This window comes from Amblyomma mixtum, chromosome 3 (genome assembly GCF_055824585.1).
Source record: "Amblyomma mixtum isolate Tamu chromosome 3, ASM5582458v1, whole genome shotgun sequence".
NCBI lineage: Eukaryota > Metazoa > Arthropoda > Arachnida > Ixodida > Ixodidae > Amblyomma > Amblyomma mixtum.
Window position 1 is genome coordinate 29410355 of NC_143014.1, and position 23611 is coordinate 29433965.

Genomic DNA, 23611 nt, shown 5'->3' on the forward strand with positions numbered 1-23611 from the left:
TATTTTATGGTAGAGAGCCAAAGCTTCAGTGCTGAGTCAAAAGTGGCACCTGCGGTACCATAGGAAACAGCACCGCTCTTACTGAAGTGGAAGTTTTATGAATTACAGAACGAGTTTGCCAGAAATAAAACAACCCTCCCTCCCACCAAGAGAACAAACTTTGCCGGCAATTCAAACACTAAAGGAGGTGTGCGAAAATTCTCAGCAAATATAAAGCAACATAATGAATAGTTTGAAGACCAGCACTGATGGAGTCAAAGACAGCTTGCTCACATGGCTGCTGTTGAAGTCATCATGAAACGCACAACATCATCGACATCTTTCTTGGTGCAATAATGGTGAGTGACTCCAGAATGCTGTGTACCATCAGTATGAAAAGCATGACTGTAGATGCTGTAGACTACAAAATGAAGCACAGTTGCACTGACAACTGCTTCAGATAATCGTGCTCGGCAAAAGAAATGACACGCTCATTCTACAAGGCACTACATTAGCTTTTGCTGTTTTCCTTTCCTTTCATAAAATTTGAAAGCCTGCCTAACTCAATTATCTTTTACTTCGAATTATTGACGTTCTACTGCAGTAGTTCATTTCCATTCAAGAACCTCAGCAGAAAACAAGGTGAAGGTTGCCTATCGCATATTTAGCGTCACTCCTTCCAGTAAGCCAGTGCGTTTGCACCTCCTTGCCGCCAGTACAAGGGTGCAATCACTGGTGACAGTTTGCCTTCTGGCTTACCATGGTCTTTGATGTGCTGCCGCAGATGCAGCAACCACTTGTTGAAGTCCTGCTCGCCATCGGCAACCATTACGTGCTCTTGCACCTTGTCAGCAACCGCAGTCGAGATGCGCATGGCATGCATGTATTTTGAAGAGCAGCCATCTGTTCGTAGTCGTGTGTCCTGCACAGCAAGGAAATAATGTCAACATGATGTGGCATGTGGTTGTAGAGGAAACTAAAAGGGAATGAAAGGAGCTACGAGAATGCAACTGAAGAAGTTTATGCAAAACATCTCTGGAATGAAATGGCACCTCTCCTTCAAAAATTTTTTCAAACTGTTTTTCATACCTGCCAGGTCTCCCGAATTATCCTGGAGGCTCCCGAATTGTGATGGTTTTGTACGATTGTATGGCCTAAACGAAAATCTCCCGGAAACGCTCCCGTGTTTGGCCAAATTTTTCTCCTAGTCTGGGCACCTAGTGCCGGAGTTGCTCAGCCTGCAAATCCAAACCAATCCCGCCACGTGACACCGACTGACAGCGTGGTCAGTGAAGAGCCTAAAATGCATAGTCGGGCGAGCACAAAGTTGAACCTGCTAGTACCAGAGGTGGGCAAATACCCTCATTTTCCCCATTCCTCCCTCACGCTCACCAATAAATCCTTAACCCTCCCTCACCCTCACAATCAGAAGTTTTAACATCAAATTTTTCCTTCCTTTTTGCTGATATGCGCCGGTATAACTAAGTCACATAAGGTGCAAACGGTTGTACACTGTATGTGCTTTCGGCTATGTCCAGCCGCATGGATCCTTCAAGCATAGCACTCTAGAGTTCTCAGTAGCCAAGGATGGTTCCAAGGAATAAAAGAGGTGCTGCGCTCATGCTGTAGCTGATCACTGGCAACAGCTGGGTAAGTCTGGTACTTCCCACTGCAGCGGCTAAAATGAACTGTGCCAGGAGAATAAGGGAGAGTTCCAGGAGAATTTCAGCCTGAAAATTCTCCCAGATGCTAGCAGAAGAGACATTGCCACAATTAATCAGGCCAACCTGCCCATCACTGTGCACTCCATAACTTTGGACGGGCAGAGCGAAAAACAACTGCATACCACGCGCACAAGCGGGAGATTCGGATGGCTGACCGGTGATAGGGGTCACACCTGATCAGCTGCTGACCCAAGGCGCGGAGTGCACACAGCACACCGGAAAACAAAACAATTTACTCTGAATCAAGTTGCAACAAAACACTACCACACAGAGCTTAATATTAACAACATGATTACCAAAAGGCAAGAGACTGAAGTCTACACGACTGACGAATTACAAAGTTACACAACAGAATGATCGTTACTGTGCTAGAAAGACAAAGGAAACCACGTAAAAGAAGAGTAAATTGCAGCCTGTTGACTGATTTTATTGGGACATGCATGCATGCATCAAATTACAGACTAATAAAGCTTACTGCAAATTGCCTACAAGGTATTTACTGAGGTAATCGCTAATAGTGTCAGGACAACCTCAGACTTTAATGAACGAAATGATCAGGCAGGCTTTCGTAAAGACAACTGGACATCAGACCATATTCACACTATCAATGAGGCGATAAAAAAATGCACACAATATAACCAACCCCTGCACTATATAGCCTTCATGGATTACAAGAAAGCATATGAGTCAGTCAAAACCTCAGCAGTCATGCAGGCATTGTGAAATCAGGGCGTAGATGAGCCTTATATAAAAATTCTGGAAGATATCTATAATGGCTGCACAGCCACCATAGTACTCGGTAAAGTAAGAAATAAAATTCCAATAAGGTAGGGTGTCAGGCAGGAAGACGCAATCTCGCCAATGCTATTCACCGCCTGTTCACAGGAGGTATTCAGAGGCGTGGATAGGGAACAGTTGGGGATTAGAGTTAACAGAAAATACTTAAATAATCTACGATTCGTTGCCTTGCTAAGTAACTCAGCGGACGAACTGCAAAGCACGATCAATGACTAAGCAGGTAGAGGAGAACGGCAGTTCTGAAAATTGATATGCAGAAAACCAGAGTAATCTTCAACTGTCTTGGAGGGGAACAGCAGCTTACAATTGGTAGCAATTCACTGAAAGTGGTAAGGGAATAAGTCTACTTAGGACAGGTAATGACCGCAGATCTGGTTCACGAGAGTGAAAAGAAAAATAAGAATGGGGTGGAGAGCATTTGGCAGGTTCTCTCGAACCATGAATGGCGGTTTACCAACAACATCCCTCTTGAGGAAAGTATATAACAGCTGCATCTTACCGGTACTCACCCATGGGGCAGAAATGTGGAGGCTAACGAAAAGGGTTTAGCTTAAATGGCAACACAGTGAGATATGGAAAGGAAAGGAAAATGATTGGTGTAACATTAAGGGGCAGGAAAAGGGCGCAATGACTCAGAGAACAAACGCGGGTTAATGGCATGCCAGTCGAAATCAAGAAGAAGAAATGGGCTTGGGCAGGGCATGCAATGTCAAGGAAAGACAACCGATGGTCGTTAAGAGTAACGGACTGGACACCAAGAGAAGGCAAGAGTAGCAGGGGGCGACAGAAGGTTAGTTGAGCAGAAGAGGTTAAGAAGTTTGCGAGAATAAGATTTTTTCAGTCGCTTGTATCTCGTATTTATTTATTTGTTTATTTATTAGTTAGTTGGTTAGTTACCTGCATCGCCCCGCAGGGCATTACAGCAGGGGGGGTACAGACTTCATTATAGGTATAAAACAATTATTGCAGTGCGTGGAAAAATGCATCATTAGATGCGATACATAAAATGCTCGATGGCAAACTGTTCCAGTTCCGAACAGTTCTAACAAAAAAAGAAAAACGCAAGACATCACCCTTGCAAGAAAATTCCCTGATCTTCAAGCAGTGGTCTAGTCGCTTTGAGATATAATGAGGTGCCTGGATATATTGTTCGCGGTTTATGCCAGTTTTCGAATAATAAATCTCATGAAAAAATTTCAGTCTGATGTACCTTCTACGGTCCTTCAACTCTTGCCAGTTAAGTTTTCGTTTGCTTTCCGTCATACTGACTTGCCGGTTATAATTACCAAGAACAAATCTAACAGCCCTATTCTGAATTTTCTTTAATTTGCCTACACACTCAGATGTGTGTGGGTCCCAGCAAACACATCCATATTCAAGTATGGAGTGTACATGACTGAAATACAGCTGTGTTTTTAAGTTACTTGGCAAGTGGCTAAAATTCCGCCGTAGGAAACCCAAACGTGATGCTGCCTTATTCGCAATATAATTAATGTGCTTATTCGTAAGTCCGATGTAAAAAAGACGCCTAGATATTTAAATGACTTGCTTATGTTTAGAGTAAAATCATGAATTCTATACATAAACGGATGATTAGCACGTTTTCTTGTGAAGGTGACGTGAACAGTTTTGTTTATATTTAAGGACATGTCCCAACGCACACACCAGTCTGCAACAGTATCTAAATCAGTTTGCAGGATTTGCGAATCAGAAGTGGAATTTACTACTCTGTAAACAACACAATCATCGGCAAACATCCTGAATGAAGACTGTATGCCAATTGAAATATCATAAATATACAGCAAAAACAAACTCGTACTCCTGCCAATGTACTCCTGCTAATCACCAGCTTGCCCGCAGTGTTTGCTAGAAGCGAGCCAGTTGGCGTTTTTTGCACACATCTTTCAGTGTGCCACCCAAAAGGATGGTGGGGGTCCAAAATGGGTGCAGAAAAAAACAGCCACTTTTTGCCATGGCTGCACATTTTCTGTGCACATGATAATGAGCTGATGGCTGGGTCAGTTATTCAAAACCTTCAAAATGTGCTGTAGGAACACCCCAAAGCACTAAAAGAAGGTGATCTGTGAACAAAAAATAAGCAATAATGCCCTCGGATATTAAAAAAATGGCACTAGCAAAGCAGTTTATCAAAGCTGCAAATCCATCTGTGAGAGTTTCCCTCTCCTCTTGACACAGATGAAAGCTTTGACCACCTATTAGTTCCAATGGCTAATGGCCCAACTATATCATACACAGGTCCTGAAGGTGCACTAAACTTCCTTAGACTGACTGGTCGAGATCTACACTAGATGGCATAGGAGCCAGTCCAGCACAGCATGTGTAATGTTCTTGATGCTCAGCCAATCATATGCCATCATGTTGCAGATTCTTTGTCATTGTTTTATGCGAAGCATATTACTAGAGCTACACTACAGCCCGTCGAGTGCGGCAGTGGAGCTACCATTGACCTTTAGCGTGACCATGTGACAACATGACGTCACAGCAGAGGAGAGATCGGCTGCCGGCTCGCGCGGTCGGCCGCGGCGGTGGAGGCTCCACATCAGAGGCGCTGCAGCTGACCACGTGACGCTACAGCAGCGGTATAAAGCTGAGCTTGCCTCGCTCTCCGGGCACTTACGAGGCGGCCAGGTGTTGGGATGCCGCCTAGAAGCAGGGCTGATTTGAATGAGAAGCGAAAGCTTCAGCATGCCACAGAGACCGATGAAGAGCGGGATGAACGTCAACCAAGGAAAGCCATGTATTACCAAGCCTAGCCATCAATATGCTTTGCATCTGACTAGGCTTAACCTTAGCTGAGCCTCAGCCATTTTTTTTTAATATAATGCTTGATAATACTTTCCCCCTCCTTTAAATAAGGCCACCAACCAATGGTAGTATTTTATTTCCAGTGATGCGACAAAAGCCATCAAAGGAGGGCAAGGGTTGGAAGAAAATACTGAAAAGGGGTGTATATATGAAACCCCTCTGGTTTTCTTCACTGTGCAACCCACATCAACAAATGCAGAGCACACACGAGCACATGCAAGCAAAAGAAAAAAAAGCTATGTAGCTAATGGTTCATGGAGTTTTACGTGCCAAAGCACTGTGGGTTATAAGGAACGCTGTAGTGGAGAGCTTGAGAACCTCAAGCTTGAGCTTGAGGTTCTTTCTTGTCCCCTGAATTCTTACATGAGTGTTTTTGCATTTTGCGGGCAGCATAAACTATTCAGGGCAGGAATGCGAACAATGGAGGCGTACCGTGTTGATGGGAATGCTCAGAACTGGTGGCAGATGCCTAGCGTCCTCCGGGCTTGTCCAGAGGCACAGCTGGAAGTTCTTTAGCACACACCACAGCCGTCGTCGTCCACTCACACCATTGGCCAACTGCAATACCACCCAAAGCAATCAAAACGTTGACATTTGGCAGCACCGTTTCACTATTGCCTACTGCACCCACTGACCATTATTATCATGCTAACGATGGATGTAAAGGTCAGTGTCAATAGCTCCCACGCTATTCTCTACCAAGCCTTGAAACTAGAACACTACATTCTAATTTTCTCTTAAGTTTGCCTTTTTTCCACGTGGCAGCGATTTTTGAACTGCTTGTGAAAACAGTGGCGTGCAGAAGTTGAGAAGAGAAGCCTCAGCCCACAAGCCAGGTGCCCTGAAGTGAGGCAAATCGCGTGATTCAGTTGTATTGATTCTATCGACGATCTAGGTTGCAGTGGCTCTGAGAATGCTGCCTCATCATCTGACTTTTTAGTTCAGAGGGTAAAGACGATCCAAGGGACCAGCGCAGAATATTGATGGTAGCACCTTAGTTGCTTGTTTGGGTCCATTTTTCTCGACTCTGGGGCAGTTTTGGTTTACACTACTGATGTTATTTGTCTCATCTGCAGGCTTTCTACATCATTAAGGACAGGCTTTGATACTGCCTATGCCACCAAGAGGTCGCTCGACTGTTCCACATAGTGGCGCGCCTGACTGTAGGGACTAAACTGATTTTTGTTTTCAATACAGAAAACTGTATAGGCTAAAACTTCTTTTTTTCAGGAGCAACTCCTTTTGGATAGGCAGACATTTTTCATATACCAAGTTCCTTTAACGTTTGTGTTTTTTGAATACAAGCATATCTTTGCCAAATGTTAACTAAAAACCTTGATTTTGCCAACAAAATTTGATAATAAGCCAGGAAACACTTTAACAAAGCTCATACTATTTAAAAGTGTGTTTAATTAGCTGCATTTTTATGTACTGCATTAAATTTTAAACCTTATAGTCCTTGGACCATAATTTAACAAAAACCCACAAAACATGGCCATAGTTTCCCCTGTAGGAAAAGAGTTAGGAAAGAGTTAGGCATCGTTCTACCAATTAGTTCTACCCTGAATGTACCCCTACATAGTCTCTTACTCCATAGCTCTTAAAGAAAGCAACCTGGCTCCATGAAACAAAAATATGAATACAAACAGTGAAGTGCAATATATATTCGAACTTTTTAATCTGTACCAATCCAGTGAAAAGAGGTTTCCAGTATTAAAAAGCCCCCAAAACTAGACTTGACTGCATTTTTATTTATCATTCATCGTTGTAATCAGTGTGAGAAGTCATTAGAGGTGCAAAATACAGGAAAAAGCAACGATATTAACCCTTCAGACATGTATTATGTTATACTATCGAGAGAAATCTGAAAATTTGAAGTGTATAGTTAGAACCCACCTATTTCATGAAAACAATATGAATAGCTAAAAAGATTCAGGAATTTACACACACCACACACTTCCACGCAAGTAATTGCAGCATTAGTCTTCTATTAAAGGCGTTTATGCACAATTAATTATTTCCCTTATTATCCAAAGCTGTTTCCACAACGAAAACTCAGATACGCTGTCCTTTAGTAGAACATTCCATCGTGTCAGAGAATTATGACGCGGCAGCACTAAGCACTTCCTAGGCGCAGCACTGAACTTCACGATGTCAAAGTTTATTTCTTGTTCTGGAAAAGCGATTCTCATTTCTAGACATGAAATGGCTCTGCCAGTCTGTCCAGCAGGAATTCTAAATATAGCTGGTACACTGAGGTGAAAACAGCCCTATAGCCAGATAAAACACCAAAACAAAACACCAAATGCCCTTAAAAACAGGCCCTCCATTCAAAGGGGTCAACCGATTTTCATGGTGTTGTGGTTAATCGCCTTGGACCTGCTAGTGCAACATCCAAGGGGATGGCAAATAAAAGGGGATTAGCCATGGCTTAACCAGATTACCCACAGCATCATGAAAATCAGTCTACACCATTGGCTGGAGGACCTTCTTTGAAGGGCCTCTGCCAGCTATACTATGCCTCATAAAAATTTTGAAAAGTGGCATCCACATTCATAGGCACTGTGCTGCAAAGGATTAAGTCCCCACATGTGCAGTACGGAAAAACTGCTCGCAGTGAGGAAGGGGACAAAAAGAACTCAGGATCAAGAGCAGTGTGGAACAAAGACTAGACTAAGAAAAAAAAAATTGGAAAGGACATTTATGCTCCGCCTTAAGGGTATGATGCGATAGCGTTACTGGGTCACCACCCATATATGAAGAATTGGTCATTATCGACTTAACATTCACAGATCCCTGGGAGTCCTCATACCCCTCCTGGTGCAGTGGTGCAGCAGTTCAGCGATGCGCCACTACCCTGCGATGGCTGCCACCGGTGGGGCTTATGCGACCCAGGTTGCTCTTCCCGAGCAACTTGTAATCAATCATTAATTTAACTGCCACCTGCCACAGTGGTCAGTTTGCTCACTATCCGGTGGGCAGGTTGTGATGACGTCACAAGGTTACATATGACCTAGGGCCCATCTAGGTTGTCCCTCCAAGGGTTTTTCGCTCATAACGCCACCGCTGCCATAGAGCAGTGACTGCTAAAAGCATGCAGTTGGAAGAAAGGTGTATGCACATCATGGGAGCATCTTCTGCTATGCAATGATGACAAAACTCAGAATTATGAGCTTAAACTTCCATGTCAAATACCCTTGTCAGTGCTGACTACTGCAGTATTTTGCACCTTCAACAAAAAAGCATTAAAAAAAAGTTCAAGCCCCACAGTTCACAATGCTGGATAAATTATGATCACTCAGACAAACCATGGTCTGTCCGAATAATAGACCCATCTGCATAGCTAGTAAGTCTTCAAGGAATTTCTAGTAGAGGAAAAAAGAGCTCACACCATGTTTCCTTTTGTGCACATGAAATGACCATTAAAATGCTTTAAGCTCATCTACAAATAGACAGAATTTTGGTAAGGCCATTCCATATTTTATGCATTTTACAACTAGGTACTTGAAAAAGATCTTTTGCCATGTCTACAATTCACTTTCAAACTGCTTGATTCGAATGTTTTGCTTTCCGGAGCAAAGTAGTATTGGCAAAGCTGAACTTCCATGGCCAAAGGCAGTTTGACAGATATTCAAACAGGGGTAAACAACTAAAATATAGCCAAGTTTGACATTCAAACATGAAGAGAACTTAAAACCTTGCAAGACAATACTCTGAAGCACGTACCTTACGATTTTTTTTAAGCAATAGCTATGGTACCATCAAAGCTTATCTGGCTACTTTGTTTTGTGATCTACAACATGTGTCGGCAATATAAGTATAAACTCCACTTCATAAAAAAAAAAAAAGAAACATGCTTGCTATTGTTGATGGCATGAATAGCAACACCTAGTACCTGCACTACACTGAGGTACCCCGACAGCTGTTCCTCGTGGGTACAGTCAGGCACAACAGCCAGCTTGCAGCAGAAGTGCCCAAAGAGGGGCAGCTGGTGCTGTGGGTTCTCCAGGTTCTCCATGGTAAGGTCATAGGTATGCACTTTGTCATCTGCATCACTCAGTCGCAGCATAGCATGGGCCTCCAGCTCAAACTTAGGCCCTCTGCACCATTAAGAGAAAAGAAAGAGACCCTCCTATATGCCTCAAAGCATGCAACAACTGTAGACAGCAGGCAACATGTGAGATGCTATCAGTTACGCTTACACCAGCAGTGGGACAGAGGCATTTAAACAAATGACACCACCACTTAATCTGCAGTCACTGTGTCTTGGAAACTAAACTATTATATTTTCTTCTGCACTGTTGCTTAAGCATGATATCAAATTGAGGGAACGTGGAGCTTTTCCTGACACTGCCAGAGACGAGTAAATGGCTCTAGCTTACTCCAATACCGCATCACTTTTTGTGCCAAATTGTTAATGTGTTCACATCAAACTTCCCTCAGTATGCATGCAATGAATGTAGACTTTTGCCATGTGAAGTTTCAAGAAGAGTTTGGAATAGCACAGCATGCCTTCAAGGTTACAGTAACATACTGCAGTTGCAAGCACCTCTTCACTGGTACAGATAGCCTTTTTTTTTTATTAACCATTGAAGCCTCAGCACATGGAAGCTTTCGGATTCATTTTTTTTCCCACTCGAAGTGCGGCTGCAAACGTTGGGGATCCAAACTTTAAACTCATAAAGAACAGCAGCCTCAACCTCTCAGCATGCTTGTCTTTCAATAACGCCTATATTTTGACACTTCAACAGTACCATTAGTGACTGGATACTATGACGTTGATTTTGTCGTTTCATTTCATAAATGATATCTCACCTACTGCAGTTAAGTAGAGTACATTTTTTGTTTTACAGCAAAGTAAAAGATGTTTTCATAACTTGAAACTTCTTCAAAATCTGTGGACGTCTCAAGGCATAAAGTAAGTAAGCCTAATAATAAAATCCGAATATTCTGCATTGCCTACAAATGCTGCTCCACACAATAGGAGTTCAATGCTAGTGATGATGAAGTTGGTTTTGTTTTCAATAAGCTGATGCGGCCACACTGAAAGGCAACAATGTGTACTTTTGACTTCAAGTCATCCTTAGCTGAACAAAGGAGAAGTATATATTCATTTAATAGCATCATTTGCAGAAAAGATTCAAGTGTACCTAGAGCTTGGAAGAACACTAACATTATCTTAATTCATAAGAAAGGAGACATCAAGGAGTTGAAGAATTACAGACCGATCAGCTTATTGTCTGTTGCCTACAAGGTATATACCAAGGTAATGGCTAATAGGGTCAGGACAACCTTAGACTTCAATCAACCAAATGATCAGACAGGCTTTCGTAAAGGATACTCAACAAGAGACTCTATTCACGCTATCGATCAGGTGATAGAGAAATGCGCAGAATATAACCAGCCCCTATATATAGCGTTCATTGATTACGAGAAAGCATTCCACTCAGTAGAAACCTCAGCAGTCATGCAGGCATTGCGGAATCAGGGTGCAGAAGAGTGTTATGTGAAAATACTGGAAGATATCTGTAACGACTGCACAGCTACAATAGTCGTCCATAAAGCCAGCAATAAAATTCCAATAAGGAAAGTGTCGGGCAGGGATACACGATCTCACCTATACTAAACACTGCCTGTTTACAGGAGGTATTCCGGGGCCTGCAATGGGAATAGTTGGGGATAAGAGTTAATAGAAAATACCTAAGTAATCTGCGATTCGCTGATGACATTACCTTGCTAAGTCACTCAGGACATGAACCGCAAAGCATGATCAATGAGTTAGACAGGCAGAGCCAAACGGTGGGTCTAAAAATTAACATGCAGAAAACCAAAGTAATGTTCAACAGTCTAGCAAGGGAACAGCAGTTTTCAATTGGTGGCGAGGTGCTGGAAGTAGTAAGAGAATATGTCTATTTAGGGCAGGTAGTGACCGCTGATCCAGATCATGAGAGGGAAATAACTAGAAGAATAAGAATGGGGTGGAGCGCATATGGCAGGTTATCTCAGATCATGAATGGCATTTTACCAATATCCCTCAAGAGAAAAGTATACAACAGCTGTATCCTACCGGTACTCTCCTATGGGGCATAAATGTCGAGGCTAACAAAGAGAGTTCAGCTTAAGTTAAGAACAACGCAGCGAGCTATGCAAAGAAAAATGATAGATGTAACGTTAAGAGATCAGAAGCAGGCGGAGTGGGTGAAGGAACAAACGCGGGTTAATGACATCCTAGTTGAAATCAAGAGGAAGAAATGGGCTTGGGCAGGGCATGTAATGCGAAGGCAAGATAACCGCTCGTCCTTAAGGGTAACGGAGTGGATTCCAAGAGAAGGCAAGCGTAGCAGGGGGCGGCAGAAAGTTAGGTGGGTGGATGAGAATAAGAAGTTTGTGGGAAATACGGTGGCCACAACTGGCGAAAGACAGGGTTAATTAGAGAAACATAGGAGAGGCCTTTGCCCTACAGTGGGCATAGCCAAGCTGATGATGATGATGAAAGTACTCTCAATCAACTCTCACCCTCGACTGCTCCCAATTCAGGCCTCTGAATACCTCCTGTAAACAGGTGGTGAATGTTATGAAGGACTTTAGGGAGGACTATGGTGGCAGCTATTATAAATATCTTCCAATATTTTCACATAACACTCTTCTACACCCCTATTCCGTAATGCCTGCATGACTGCTGAGGTTTCGACTGAGTCAACTGCTTTCTCAGTATCTATTAAAGCTATATATAGCGGTTGGTTATATTCCGCGCATTTCACCTGATTGATACTGTGAATATTGTCTATTGTCGAGTAGCCGTTACGAAAGCCTGCCTGATCATTTGGTTGATTGAAATTTAAGGTTGTCTTGTCTCTATTAACGATTACCTTAGTAAATGCTTTGAAGGGAGCTGACAGTAAGCTCATCAGTTTGTAGGATACTACCTATCTCATTTACGTCCTGATTACACTGACTACTGTATAGATTTGTGTGAACTTTTTGGCTCCTTTAAAGGAGTATAGACACCTTAACTTTTAGGTGCGTGTTTTCTTCTTTGTAATGAGGTGTAAAGCATTATTATACACGGATTACCATGTGGTATTCTCCTATGACTGCTAAATAATTTATGATCTAATTCCTTTCTTGTGCTGTTTCAGTTTCGGTTTGAACAGCCGAACAATGACTGACATCAAAGAGGAATGAAAAACTTCAATATAACCGGTGCTTCTACATTGTCATTCCGGCTCTTGAGGAAGGCTGGCTTCAGCACTGTAGTGGATTAAAACGATGAAGCAGCAATTATATCGCAGTTTTGCCATGCCTCACGTCACATATAGCCATACTTTGACGTCACAGCCATAGTTCAGCTGTTGAAACCGAAACAGCATGACATAAAAATTCGACAATAAATTATTTAGCGGCCGTAGCCAAATACCAAATAGTGATTCATGCATAGTAGTGTCTTCCGCATTGTTATAGAGAAGAAAACATGCCACCAAAATTAGGTGTCTATACTCCTTTAACTATTTTATCCATATTGCTGATGACATTGCCTTCTTTGTCTCTTAATGCATACATCTGATCTTCGCCTACGCCTAGTTTCCTCTTCGCTTTTAGGCTACCTCCGCTCTTTAGAGCATGCTCGATTCTCTCCATATTAAACTTCCTTATGTCAGTTACCTCGCTTGTTATCGGTGATATTCGATACGTGCCTGCCGAAGGGCTTAGGCCTTATTAATGCATCAGATCTACCAATTATAAATGCAATTGCCTTGCTGATCCATAGGTTATGCAGATGTAACCAGAGCACAGCCACTAAGAAACAGCCTCATAAATATAAGCATAACATGATAAACAAAAACATAGAATCTGTCGTGTCCGGTCGCTGTGTTGAATGCAGCGAAAGACGCACACGGTACTTTTAGACTTCGTTTATTTAAAGCTGAAGAGGGTGCGACCAGCGTCGACCGAGGCAGGAGCCGAACTGGCCGCCCGAAGAAAGGAGGGAGTGGAGAAGCGTCCACGGCAGGGAGTGGCTTCCCAGAACAGGAGGAGGGTGCGGGGGCGCACCGTGGGGGGGCATCCGGCGACAGCGTGCGACGAAGGGCAAGCGGTCGTTAGGAGGAGGATTGAGTGGTCGTTAGGAGGAGGATGCGAACTGTCGTTAGGAGGGGAATGCGAGTGGTCGTTAGGAGGGGGCGCACACACAAAAGCAATAAGGGGACACAACACTTCCTTCCCCCTTAGAAAGTTGCCTGGTATCGTGCAGGGGGTCGGCGCTCACGCGTGGAGGCGCGCTGGCTTTGTGCGCTCGGGGGAGAAAGACTTGTAGGCTGGCTGTTGTTCGCTGTGTCTCCTAGGTCTGTCCTGGGCGAAGTCTCTTCTTCCGGGAAGGGGTGCCAGGCTATGTGGGAAGATGGTGCACGTGCTCTCTTCGCTGGCGGACAGCTCTCAGACGGCGTCGTAAATCTACGCAGCTGGTTGAGATGTCGGCGTGCTACTGTGCCATGTATGTTGACGAGCCAAGAGCGCAGGCCTATGCGTCTGACAATTGTAGCTTCCTCCCAGCGTGGCTTTTTCAGAAACTGTCGGGCGAGGCCGCGCTGCCCCTCATTAAGCGTGCCGCAGCGCGGAATTGCTTTTTCTTCCCGGAACGTCTCTGCCTTTGGCTCGGGGAGGATGGCTGTGAGCTGGGTTCGCATTTCACGCTCGAACATCATTTTCAAGGGGGTCTCGCCTGTTGTGCTCTGAACCGTCGTGTGCTGCTTGAAGAGAAAGCGCGCAAGGCGGCGCTGCAGCGAGCCTGTCTGATCTCTTTCAAGGGCGCGTTTTAGCTCGGCTACGTAGCGCTCGGCTTGTCCGTTTGTCGCTGGGTGGTAGGGGGCCGATGTAACTGATGAGATCCCGTTGTCGCGATAAAACTTGAGGATCTCCGCAGACACAAACGGTGTTCCGTTGTCCGACACTACCTTGCGCGGCAGGCCGAACGTTGCAAATAGTGATCGGAGGTTGTCAATGACTGCTGCCGAAGTCGTCTGTCCCATTTGCCTTATCTCAAGCCACTTTGTGTAGGCATCTACGACCACAAGGAAAGTGCAGCCCTCAATTGGTCCTGCAAAATCAATGTGCAGTGTGTGCCATGGTGTGTCTGGCTTTTCCCATTCTGGGACAGGAGCTTTCGGCGGGGCGCTCCGGCTGCTCTGGCAAGGCTTGCATTCTCGCACCACTGTTTCGATGTCGTTGTCAATGCCAGGCCACCACATGTAGCTTCTGGCACACTTTTTCATTGCAACGATGCCCCGATGTCCGGCGTGGATGAGAGACATAGCTTGTGCGCGTAGTTCTCTCGGCATCACAACTCGGGACCCAAATATGATGCAGCCGCGATGGGTGCTCAACTCTGTAGCTCGCCTGCGGTAAGCGTCGAAGTTGTCCCCTTTGAGTTTATGCACGTTGCCTTGTTGAACAGCTGTGTAAACTAGCCGGAGAGCTGCGCACTTCTGCGTAGATGCTGCAACTGTGCCTGCTGTAAGCGGAGGTTCTGGCAGTGCTTCGAACATCAGAACGTCTCCTGGTGGAAATGGTTCGTCAACAGTTGCGTCTAGTGGCAGACGGCTTAGCGCGTCGGCGTTTTGATGTTTACTCCCATTGCGGTAGACCAGAGCGTAGTCGTACGCTGAGAGTTTGATGGAATGCTGCGTCGGCTCGATGACACCTTGCTGCTCCAGTTTGTCCAACTCTTTTTCAACTGAATCTCGGAGAGCAAACGGCACCGGCCTGGCCTTCAGAAATTTGGGTTGCGCGTTGTCCAACAACTCCAGTGTGACCGGGGGCCCTTCGTTTCCTGGAATCTCTTCCGAGAATACTCTTTCGTATTTCTCTTGCAGTTGCTCAACCATGTTCTGGCTCGGCGTCTGGTGTATGCCGCATATCATCACGCCTAGTGGAGAAAACCAGTTTCTCCCTAGAAGGCTTGATCCTGTGCCCTTCACAACAAGCAGAGGTAGCGTATGGGTCTGGCCGTTGTAGTTAACCTGCACGTTGGCAGAGCCCAATAGTGGCAGATTCTGTCCTGACCACGTTCGCAGGTGCGTGTCGTCTTGTTGCAGGGCGGGTGCGTCAGATGGCCATGAAGTTCGGAACGTGTCCTCACTGATCAGAGTACAGGCTGCGCCGGAGTCCACCTCGAACTTAATCAGCTGGTGATGTACGCTTACTTCTGTAAAAATCTTCGGTCGCGTGCCGAGATTCATGGTGTTCAGGTCGTACAACACAGATGGTGTTGCTGATGTTGTTCCATGGAGATCAGATAGCGGCGTATTCTCTGAGGCGTTGACGCTGTGATTAGGCTGGGAAGGTGACTTTATCTTGGCAAGTCTCCGTTTCGTAATGCATGCTCTTTCGATATGCCCTCGCTTGTGGCAAAAATTACACGTGGCTGACTGGAATCGACATCCCTGGGGGTTGTGTTGGTCGTCACACCGCCAGCAGCGTTGTGCCTTTTTGACCGATTTTACAACAACAGAAGGCTTGCGCACCTGGTTGCTTGTCTGGTGTACCGGCTCGGTGTTCCGGCGAATCCCTCTCTGCTGGTGACCGGCGCTCTCCGCTCGAACGGCGATGTCGTAAGCTTTGCTGAATGTGAGGTCCTTCTCAGCGAACAGGCGCTGCTGCAGTGACTCGTCACTCAGTCCGCACACAAATCTGTCGCGTAACATCACGTCCAAGGGAAGCATGGTGGTGTTAGCAGAAGAAGCTGCGTCTCCCTCCTGCCCGGTAGCTGTTGTCGACAGCGTTCCAAAATTGCAGTCGGCAGCGAGCTTCTTGAGCGCGGCTACGTAGGCGCTCACAGTTTCTCCTTCCAGTTGATCTCGTCGTTGGAAGCGAGCCCGGCTGTAGACCTCGGATGGCCTTGGGTCGTAGTGCTTTTGCAGCGCTTTTACGATGTCGTCGTAAGACACTGCCGCTGGTGTGCTTGGCTGAATAAGGGCGCAGACAGTATCGTAGGTCTGCTCCCCGCACAGCGTCAGCAGGTTGGCCCTCTTCAAGGCTGGGTCTGTGATGTTGTTAGCTTCAAAGTAGAACTGAAGGCGTCCAACCCACGATGACCACGATGAGCCGTTGAACTCTGGTATCTGATTGGGAAACCCTCGCGTAGCCATGGCTTGTCAATAGCGTTGCGTAGCGCGGGTCGAATCCACTTTCTCGTCGCCACTGTCGTGTCCGGTCGCTGTGTTGAATGCAGCGAAAGACGCACACGGTACTTTTAGACTTCGTTTATTTAAAGCTGAAGAGGGTGCGACCAGCGTCGACCGAGGCAGGAGCCGAACTGGCCGCCCGAAGAAAGGAGGGAGTGGAGAAGCGTCCACGGCAGGGAGTGGCTTCCCAGAACAGGAGGAGGGTGCGGGGGCGCACCGTGGGGGGGCATCCGGCGACAGCGTGCGACGAAGGGCAAGCGGTCGTTAGGAGGAGGATTGAGTGGTCGTTAGGAGGAGGATGCGAACTGTCGTTAGGAGGGGAATGCGAGTGGTCGTTAGGAGGGGGCGCACACACAAAAGCAATAAGGGGACACAACAGAATCTAAAGTCAAATAATGCGTAAACTATAAGTATACTAAAGAATGCAACAATACGGAATGTATGAAGAAACTGCCTTACATTTCCAAGGAGCTAAGCTCTTCTTTCTGAAAGAACAAGAAAAGTAACACAGTCTTTATAAGTTTTAGTCTGTACACTCTGTGAACAGGTTAAATTTCACAGCATGTAATTCTTTATATTATTGTAGTAAAATACACATTTCAGAACTGCATTGCTTGTTTGCATCTTTTTTATCAACAAATGCTTTTTAGAGTTGCGTTTCTAAGAGTACCACCCGGGTACTACTAATTATTTTCGGGCATCGTTTCAAAACAATGCCTGAAAATAATTAGTAGTGCCTGGATGGCACTTATGTGCAATGCCACACTTTATTACAATGATTATAAACAGCCCTTTTCATTCAAAGTTTGCAATGCACATGTGAAAATACACTATGTGAGCTGCAATGACATGTATATGTTCAGGTTTAAATTCTTTAGTTGAAATTAAGTTTACAAGGTGTCACAAGCTCGATTTGTGAAGTTTATGTTGATCACAAAAATAGGCCTTAAACTAGGTATACCAAATTAATGAAATGAAAGGCGACGCAACAAGGACACTAACAAGAAAGGGGCACCACATGCATCTTGTTAGTGTTCTTGTTACGCCGCCATTCATTTCATCATGCACCAACTTGCCCCTCAGGCCGTGAAACCAAATTAAGTTTGAGTGTAGACATAAGCTGACAAAATATTGAGCAAGTAAACCAAGGTAACCACGGATTCAGTACACAGTAAATCTGATGGGCATTATTAGGTATGGGTCTGTAAGGCTCAAAGCCCTGAAGATTCAAATGGGGCATGAGGTCCACTTAAGGTCCTTTAATGTACACTGACATCATACAAGACATACCCCTTTTTGCATTTTGCCGCCATCAAAAGGTGGCTACCATGGCCAGGATTTGGCCCATGACCTTGGGACCCAGCACCCAAAAGCCACAGCCACTGAGCCATCCTGGCGGGTGATAGGCATCTTTTTTAGATATTCCACAAACTCGCAAGGTATCTTCAAATGCTCACCAGACGTCCATAGAGAATCCAAAGGTAATTGTAATGAACGTTCAGCAGACATCTGAAGCGGATATTTGTTCCCATAGAAAAAATAAAGCCTCACAGATAGTCGCGCTGTCCATCATTGTAGGGGTATTGGCCTACTTACATGAGAGCTTGGCACCATCCTGCTCTGGCACAAGCATTGACATACAGCCAGAGAAACATTTCATAGCACTATAGTTTTAATAGTATACCTCTAGCCTTAACTTGATACACAGTGAAATTGTTTGCCTCCATAAGTTTTATTTCACCGCCACAATGTACATGGTGGCAGGGTGCCCATAGTAAAAGCCGCCTCTTGGACAGACTGACTTGAGCTCCATTTCAGCTGGTTACTTGAAAACCAGTGTATTTTATGAAGGAATTTCATCAGAGATAGAAAAAAAACATATGGTGCTTGCCACTGAACATATTGTGCAGCAAAATGCTTAAAATAAAAATACATTTTCATTTTCCTTGAAAATACACTTAGTAATGTACATTCAGTGGATATACAGTTTCATCACAATACAGAAAATTGATGTGTAGTTAGTTATAAGCATTTTCACAACTAGTACCTCTTAATTTTACGTGGACACTTTCAAACGAATCTGTCCTCTATATATACATAAATAAAACCAGAATACCTCGGAAAAAAAATTTATCTGCAAGTATCTTGAAATATTTTAAGGCCAATCTGTGCTATGCCTGGATTTCCCTACTGAATGAAATGCAGCAGGTACTTTCTTGTTGCACTTCCCTTGATGCAGCTCCCAAAGAGACCCTTGCATTGCCTAAAAAAAGACTGGTCGAAAAGCAGGCGTGCATGTGGTGCTTACAGCCTCGAACAAATCGAAGAGTCTCTGCTGAAGTGTGAATGCTGGCCCACAAGAAAGAAACGGAAATGTGCAATAAAACACCGAAACCCCTTCGTGGAATGTGTAAAAGCTATGGTATATTCCGTGCCACTGACAGGCGGAAAAGAATATGTAGGTCGAACTGGCAGATGCACTCATGAATGATTGCCGGAACACAAAACTAACGTACTGCAAGCTTTCAGAAATCTGGGATTGCATTGCAGAGATTGACCCTCAAAAACAATTGTGTCAATATTTTCCTGATGCAAAGTGCCGGTAAACATAGAGAACAGTAGGTTCGCGAGATCATCAAGGCAGCTGAGGTAGCTTGGCTGCATGATCAGTGTCTCAGCACACAGTCTGTGTCGCTAACGAAGAATGCATGTGATCTGTTAAATGTTGCTTCACCTTCCTGATTGCACAAAACTTCTTGCATCACTTGACTTGGCTGGCATGACGTGGCTGAGATGAGTGTTGTTTTTTTTTTTGCCTTAGGGTAGATAGTACAAGAAGCCTGTGTTTTTTCTCAATAAACACTGTTGAAAGTCAGCACTTGTCTCCTGCCTAAGTCTATTTATTAAGCGCTGATCACTTCCAAATGGATAGCCAACAAGCCCAAGCTGCTATTCTGGCAAATTACATTTCTTGTACCTCGGGCCCTTTTCAGTGTTTCACTTTCGACTTCCAAACTCACATTCCCTTCATCATCAACACTGTCAGCCGAGTGCTGATCATGTCCGTCTGCATCCGCATGAAGTTTTTACCACCAGAGATGATCTCTTTTTGGAGGGCATGCATCTTCTGATAGCCACAGCCGAAGATGCCTGAGGATTCTGAAATCAGAGTGGCACCATCAAGCCCATTTTTATTGGGACTGCCTCCGCACCAACAGCCGCCAGTGGCAGCAGTGGTCCCATGTCGTCAACAGAACGAGCGAGTTCGTAAGGTGCATCATGTTGGCAAAGCTACTTGCTGACATCACTGAGAGGAGAAGTAACATCGCAACACAGGCCACTGAAAACTAGATCCACACCTATGGCGTCAAGACTCTGCCCCAGTCGGTTTGTGAAGTGCTAAGCCTTGGACCGAAGTTTGCCATCAAACCTAAGAGCACGACACCGGAGCTGCTAGCCATGGTGCAAAACGTGGCCCGAGCAGGTCTTGAATCAAAAAGTGCCAGGTGTGTTCGATGTCGTGGCACGCTGCCAACTAAGCGACAGGAACTTTCCAGTGGGACGAGTTGTAAGGTACTTTATAAACAATTCCATCAATTGCTGACCTCTGACAAAGAGGACGGGGGGGGGGGGGGGGGGGGGCTTTACAAGTCATAAGCTCCGCTTTTGATGAGCACAAAGTATCAAATGTTAAGAACGCAAAGTCAGCTGCTAAGAAACTTTGCACTAAACTGAAGTTTGCCCACCTTTTACGACGCATTGACACTTGCAAGCAATCTTGCCTTGATGTGTTTTTCACTGGCCCTTGAGGGTTATAATTCCTGATAATAAGACGTGGCAAAAGACACTGTGGCCCATTCTTGCAAAAAAAAACTAAACCTACTAGCCCTTTCCAGGTGAAATCCTCAGATTCTAGCCGTGGTGGCTCAGTGGCTATGGTGCTCGGCTGCTGGCCCGAAAGACATGGGTTCGATCCCGGCCGCGGCGGTTGAATTTCTTTGGAGGAGAAATTCGAGGCCCGTGTACTGTGCGATGTCAGTGCACGTTAAAGAACCCCAGGTGGTCGAAATTTCCGGAGCCCTCCACTACGGCGTCTCTCATAGCCTTAGTCGCTTTGGGACGTTAAACCCCATAAACCAACCAAACCAACCAACCATCAGATTCTAGCAGTGACTTTGTGGCATGCTCTGTTGATGTTAAAGATTTATGCTACTCAATTCCTCAGGACAAGTTTATAATAGAGTGCATCAAAGAACGCTTTTGACAAGCATGGAACAGTTGCTTTTTAAAATGCTAGTAGAATGTCCATTTGGAGGTTCCTGGAACTCCTTGCAGAGTACCTGAAGTCGACTGATGTTCAATGGGAAGAAAAAGTGTACCTGCAGAAATGCGGTGTGTGCATTGGGTCCTGTATTGCGTCTTTACTTAAATGATTTGTACCTGGCTTTAAAAGACAGAGCCTTAACATCAGCCTTACCAGTACAAAGGTACAAAAGGTGTTTAGGTAGGTTTACAAGTACCTTGTCCTTTGCGACGGCCAAAGCGTGAATTCTCAAGAAACAGTTCTGGAGGCAATGGTGTGTTTCAGTGATGCACTGGAGCTGCTTACTGTCACGCACGAGCTTCCTGACCTAGGGTTTTTGGGATTCTTAGATCTCAGATTAGAGTTTCTAAGAAGGCATGTTTGCTGGGCATATGAAACTCTAAGAGAGAAGGCGCCTCTGCCGTTCTAATCGGCGCACTCAGAACTGGTGAAAAGAGCTATAGTGAACGTGTGCCTTACAAATGCTCCCACGAAGTCGTGCGCACACAAGAAGGAAACGAGCTTTCGTCACAGGATAAACTGGCTTTGCAGTGTAGGTTACCTCTCGCACCTGCTGGTTTCTGTAGCCATCTTTTAATTTATTTAATTAATCAATTAATCACAACGATTTAATTAACTCATCATCGCCTATCACACAGCAATCAATCATCAATCACTAGAACCACAAGTTACCACGATACAATTTTTTTTATGCAGCCCCCGATTATTTCCGACACGCGGTGCCGACTACTACTACACTGACAGCTTTTCTACCGCACGAGCTGTATATGCTGTTATGTAATATAACCATATAATGCATTTCAGGCATTAACTAATCCCACATCCATTCGCAGACACCTATATAACACTAAGAAATGAGTGCAGGACTTGTGGACATCCTATGAACATCTGCTGAGCCAGCTGTTTGGTTTTGCCATGGACAGTCCGTGGATGCCTGTCGTTACTTGGGAAGGTAGTGTGCCAATAAATTAAATGAGGGTCACTCAGCTTCTGTTTCACATGCTAGTTAGAGATGGCACAAGTAGTATGCATGCTGCTTGAGAAATGGAAGGAGAACATACCAGTGATGCCGCAAGCTTGCGTCCTATGGCCCGGCTGACTGAATTGGTAATCTTTGTCTTTATTTTCCGAGGCGTGCTAGCCATGCTCAGGTCATCTTGCAGAATGTGGCTGTACACTTCCAGCTTGAACTCAAAATCAGGTGGAATGTGGTTGCTGTAATCAAGGGCAGACAGTCATCCAGGTAGAAACGAAACATTACAACAATTTTACATTTTTGCTTCAGTCAAACATTGTTTGAATGTTCTTAATGTCCTTGTTTCCTAACGTTTTTGTAATGGTATAAATAAATGTTCAAATAATCTTTTCCTAACATTATTTAAACATTTCAAAAACATAAATGTAACATTCTTGAAAATGATGAAGCAACCCTGGACGAGCATGCAGGCCCACCAGTGTGACGGTACACAATTTCATCAACACTTTGCAAGGACCAACAACAAGGGCAACACTTCATCTCCACAATACAATACAACACAAAATGCGGATATGCATTCACTTTTGAAAGGATGCAATGGAGTCAACCTTACATACCCATTACTGAGGGTATGTAGTGGCGAAAGGGTAATAAGCAAAGCTTTCTAACGAAATAATGGAGCTGTGCATGCAAATCTATGGTGGGCACAGTCTAAGAGGTTTAGTCACAAAGTACTACTATTGAAAAACGTCTTGCCTGTAAGAACAATGAGGAAAATTATGGGACCCAGTTTAAATTATATTTGTTACGTTGTTTTACAGTTATGACTCAAACATTATAATAATGTTTAGAAAGCTATATGAAAACAATGCTTAATTTCCATGTTAAACTAATCCTCCAGATATGACATATAATGTTAAATGTAAATTTTTAACTTCAATGCAACATTCCAATGTAAGTGGTAATGTTAGCATAACTTGCATAACATCTTTATAGTATATTATTCTAATGCTCAATGCTACCTGCAGTGCTAGCTATTGCTGGTCTCATGCAAGGCTGGGAGTGCACAGAATTAAGCCAAGAATGTTGACTGAAAAAATCCATGTTGAATAGTTTATTGAAGGGTATAATAAGGCAGGGTTTGTTAGACCAAAGATAGAAATATTTTTATTCTAAGCTTGTATGCTCAGATCATATGGCATAACTGAGATAATTGCGCAAAGCATGCTTCAAGTATCTCTTGAAAATGCCTTCCACCACATAAGTCAGACTGCATGACAAATGTATCCCATGACGTGCCAAGAATAGGTTTCAAGTTTATTCGGTCCACTATAAACGACAGCTATAGCGTGCATTCCTTACACAGCTTGCATACAATGAAAAGTAGCAGGCTACTGCTGTACAAGTGAGCACATGAATGTCCATGGAGTCTCACTACAAGTGAAGGGGTCGGGACGGGTTCGCAAAAATGTGTTTTGCAAACGAAACGTTCGCGTATATCAGCGCCAAAGAAGGAGGATGTTGATAACTCGTCGAGAGTCATGTATATGAAGAAAATCGGTATAAGAAGGTCGCACAGATGGTGGCAACGCCAAGAACACGACCTAGGCAGTCGACGCGTGATTTTCTTTGTACGCATTAAAAAATAATAAATGTGGGTGCGACCAACACCGTCTGAATCAATCTCATAAATGGACATAAATGGTTCCTTTCTAACAACCAGACGGCTCCACAAGGCTGAGCTTATCATTGCGTCTCCATTTGTATATACTGAACTAAAAATACTGTGACTAATGGTGTAACG

The 23611-nt window shown here is 44.5% G+C and overlaps 1 protein-coding gene across 5 annotated transcripts in view; it reads right to left on the reverse strand.

Moving 5' to 3' along the window:
• LOC149349523 (rhotekin-2-like) overlaps positions 1 to 23611 on the reverse strand; it is a 202277-nt gene that overhangs the window by 15489 nt on the left and 163177 nt on the right. For all 5 annotated transcript variants that reach the window (XM_089578494.1, XM_089578495.1, XM_089578496.1 and 2 more), the window contains 5 exons: positions 21893 to 22046; positions 16967 to 16992; positions 9223 to 9427; positions 5760 to 5885; positions 739 to 901 (listed from right to left, as the gene is read on the reverse strand). In XM_089578494.1, coding sequence (XP_089434620.1) covers positions 739 to 901; positions 5760 to 5885; positions 9223 to 9427; positions 16967 to 16992; positions 21893 to 22046 — 674 coding nt within the window. The remainder of the gene's footprint in view (positions 1 to 738; positions 902 to 5759; positions 5886 to 9222; positions 9428 to 16966; positions 16993 to 21892; positions 22047 to 23611) is intronic.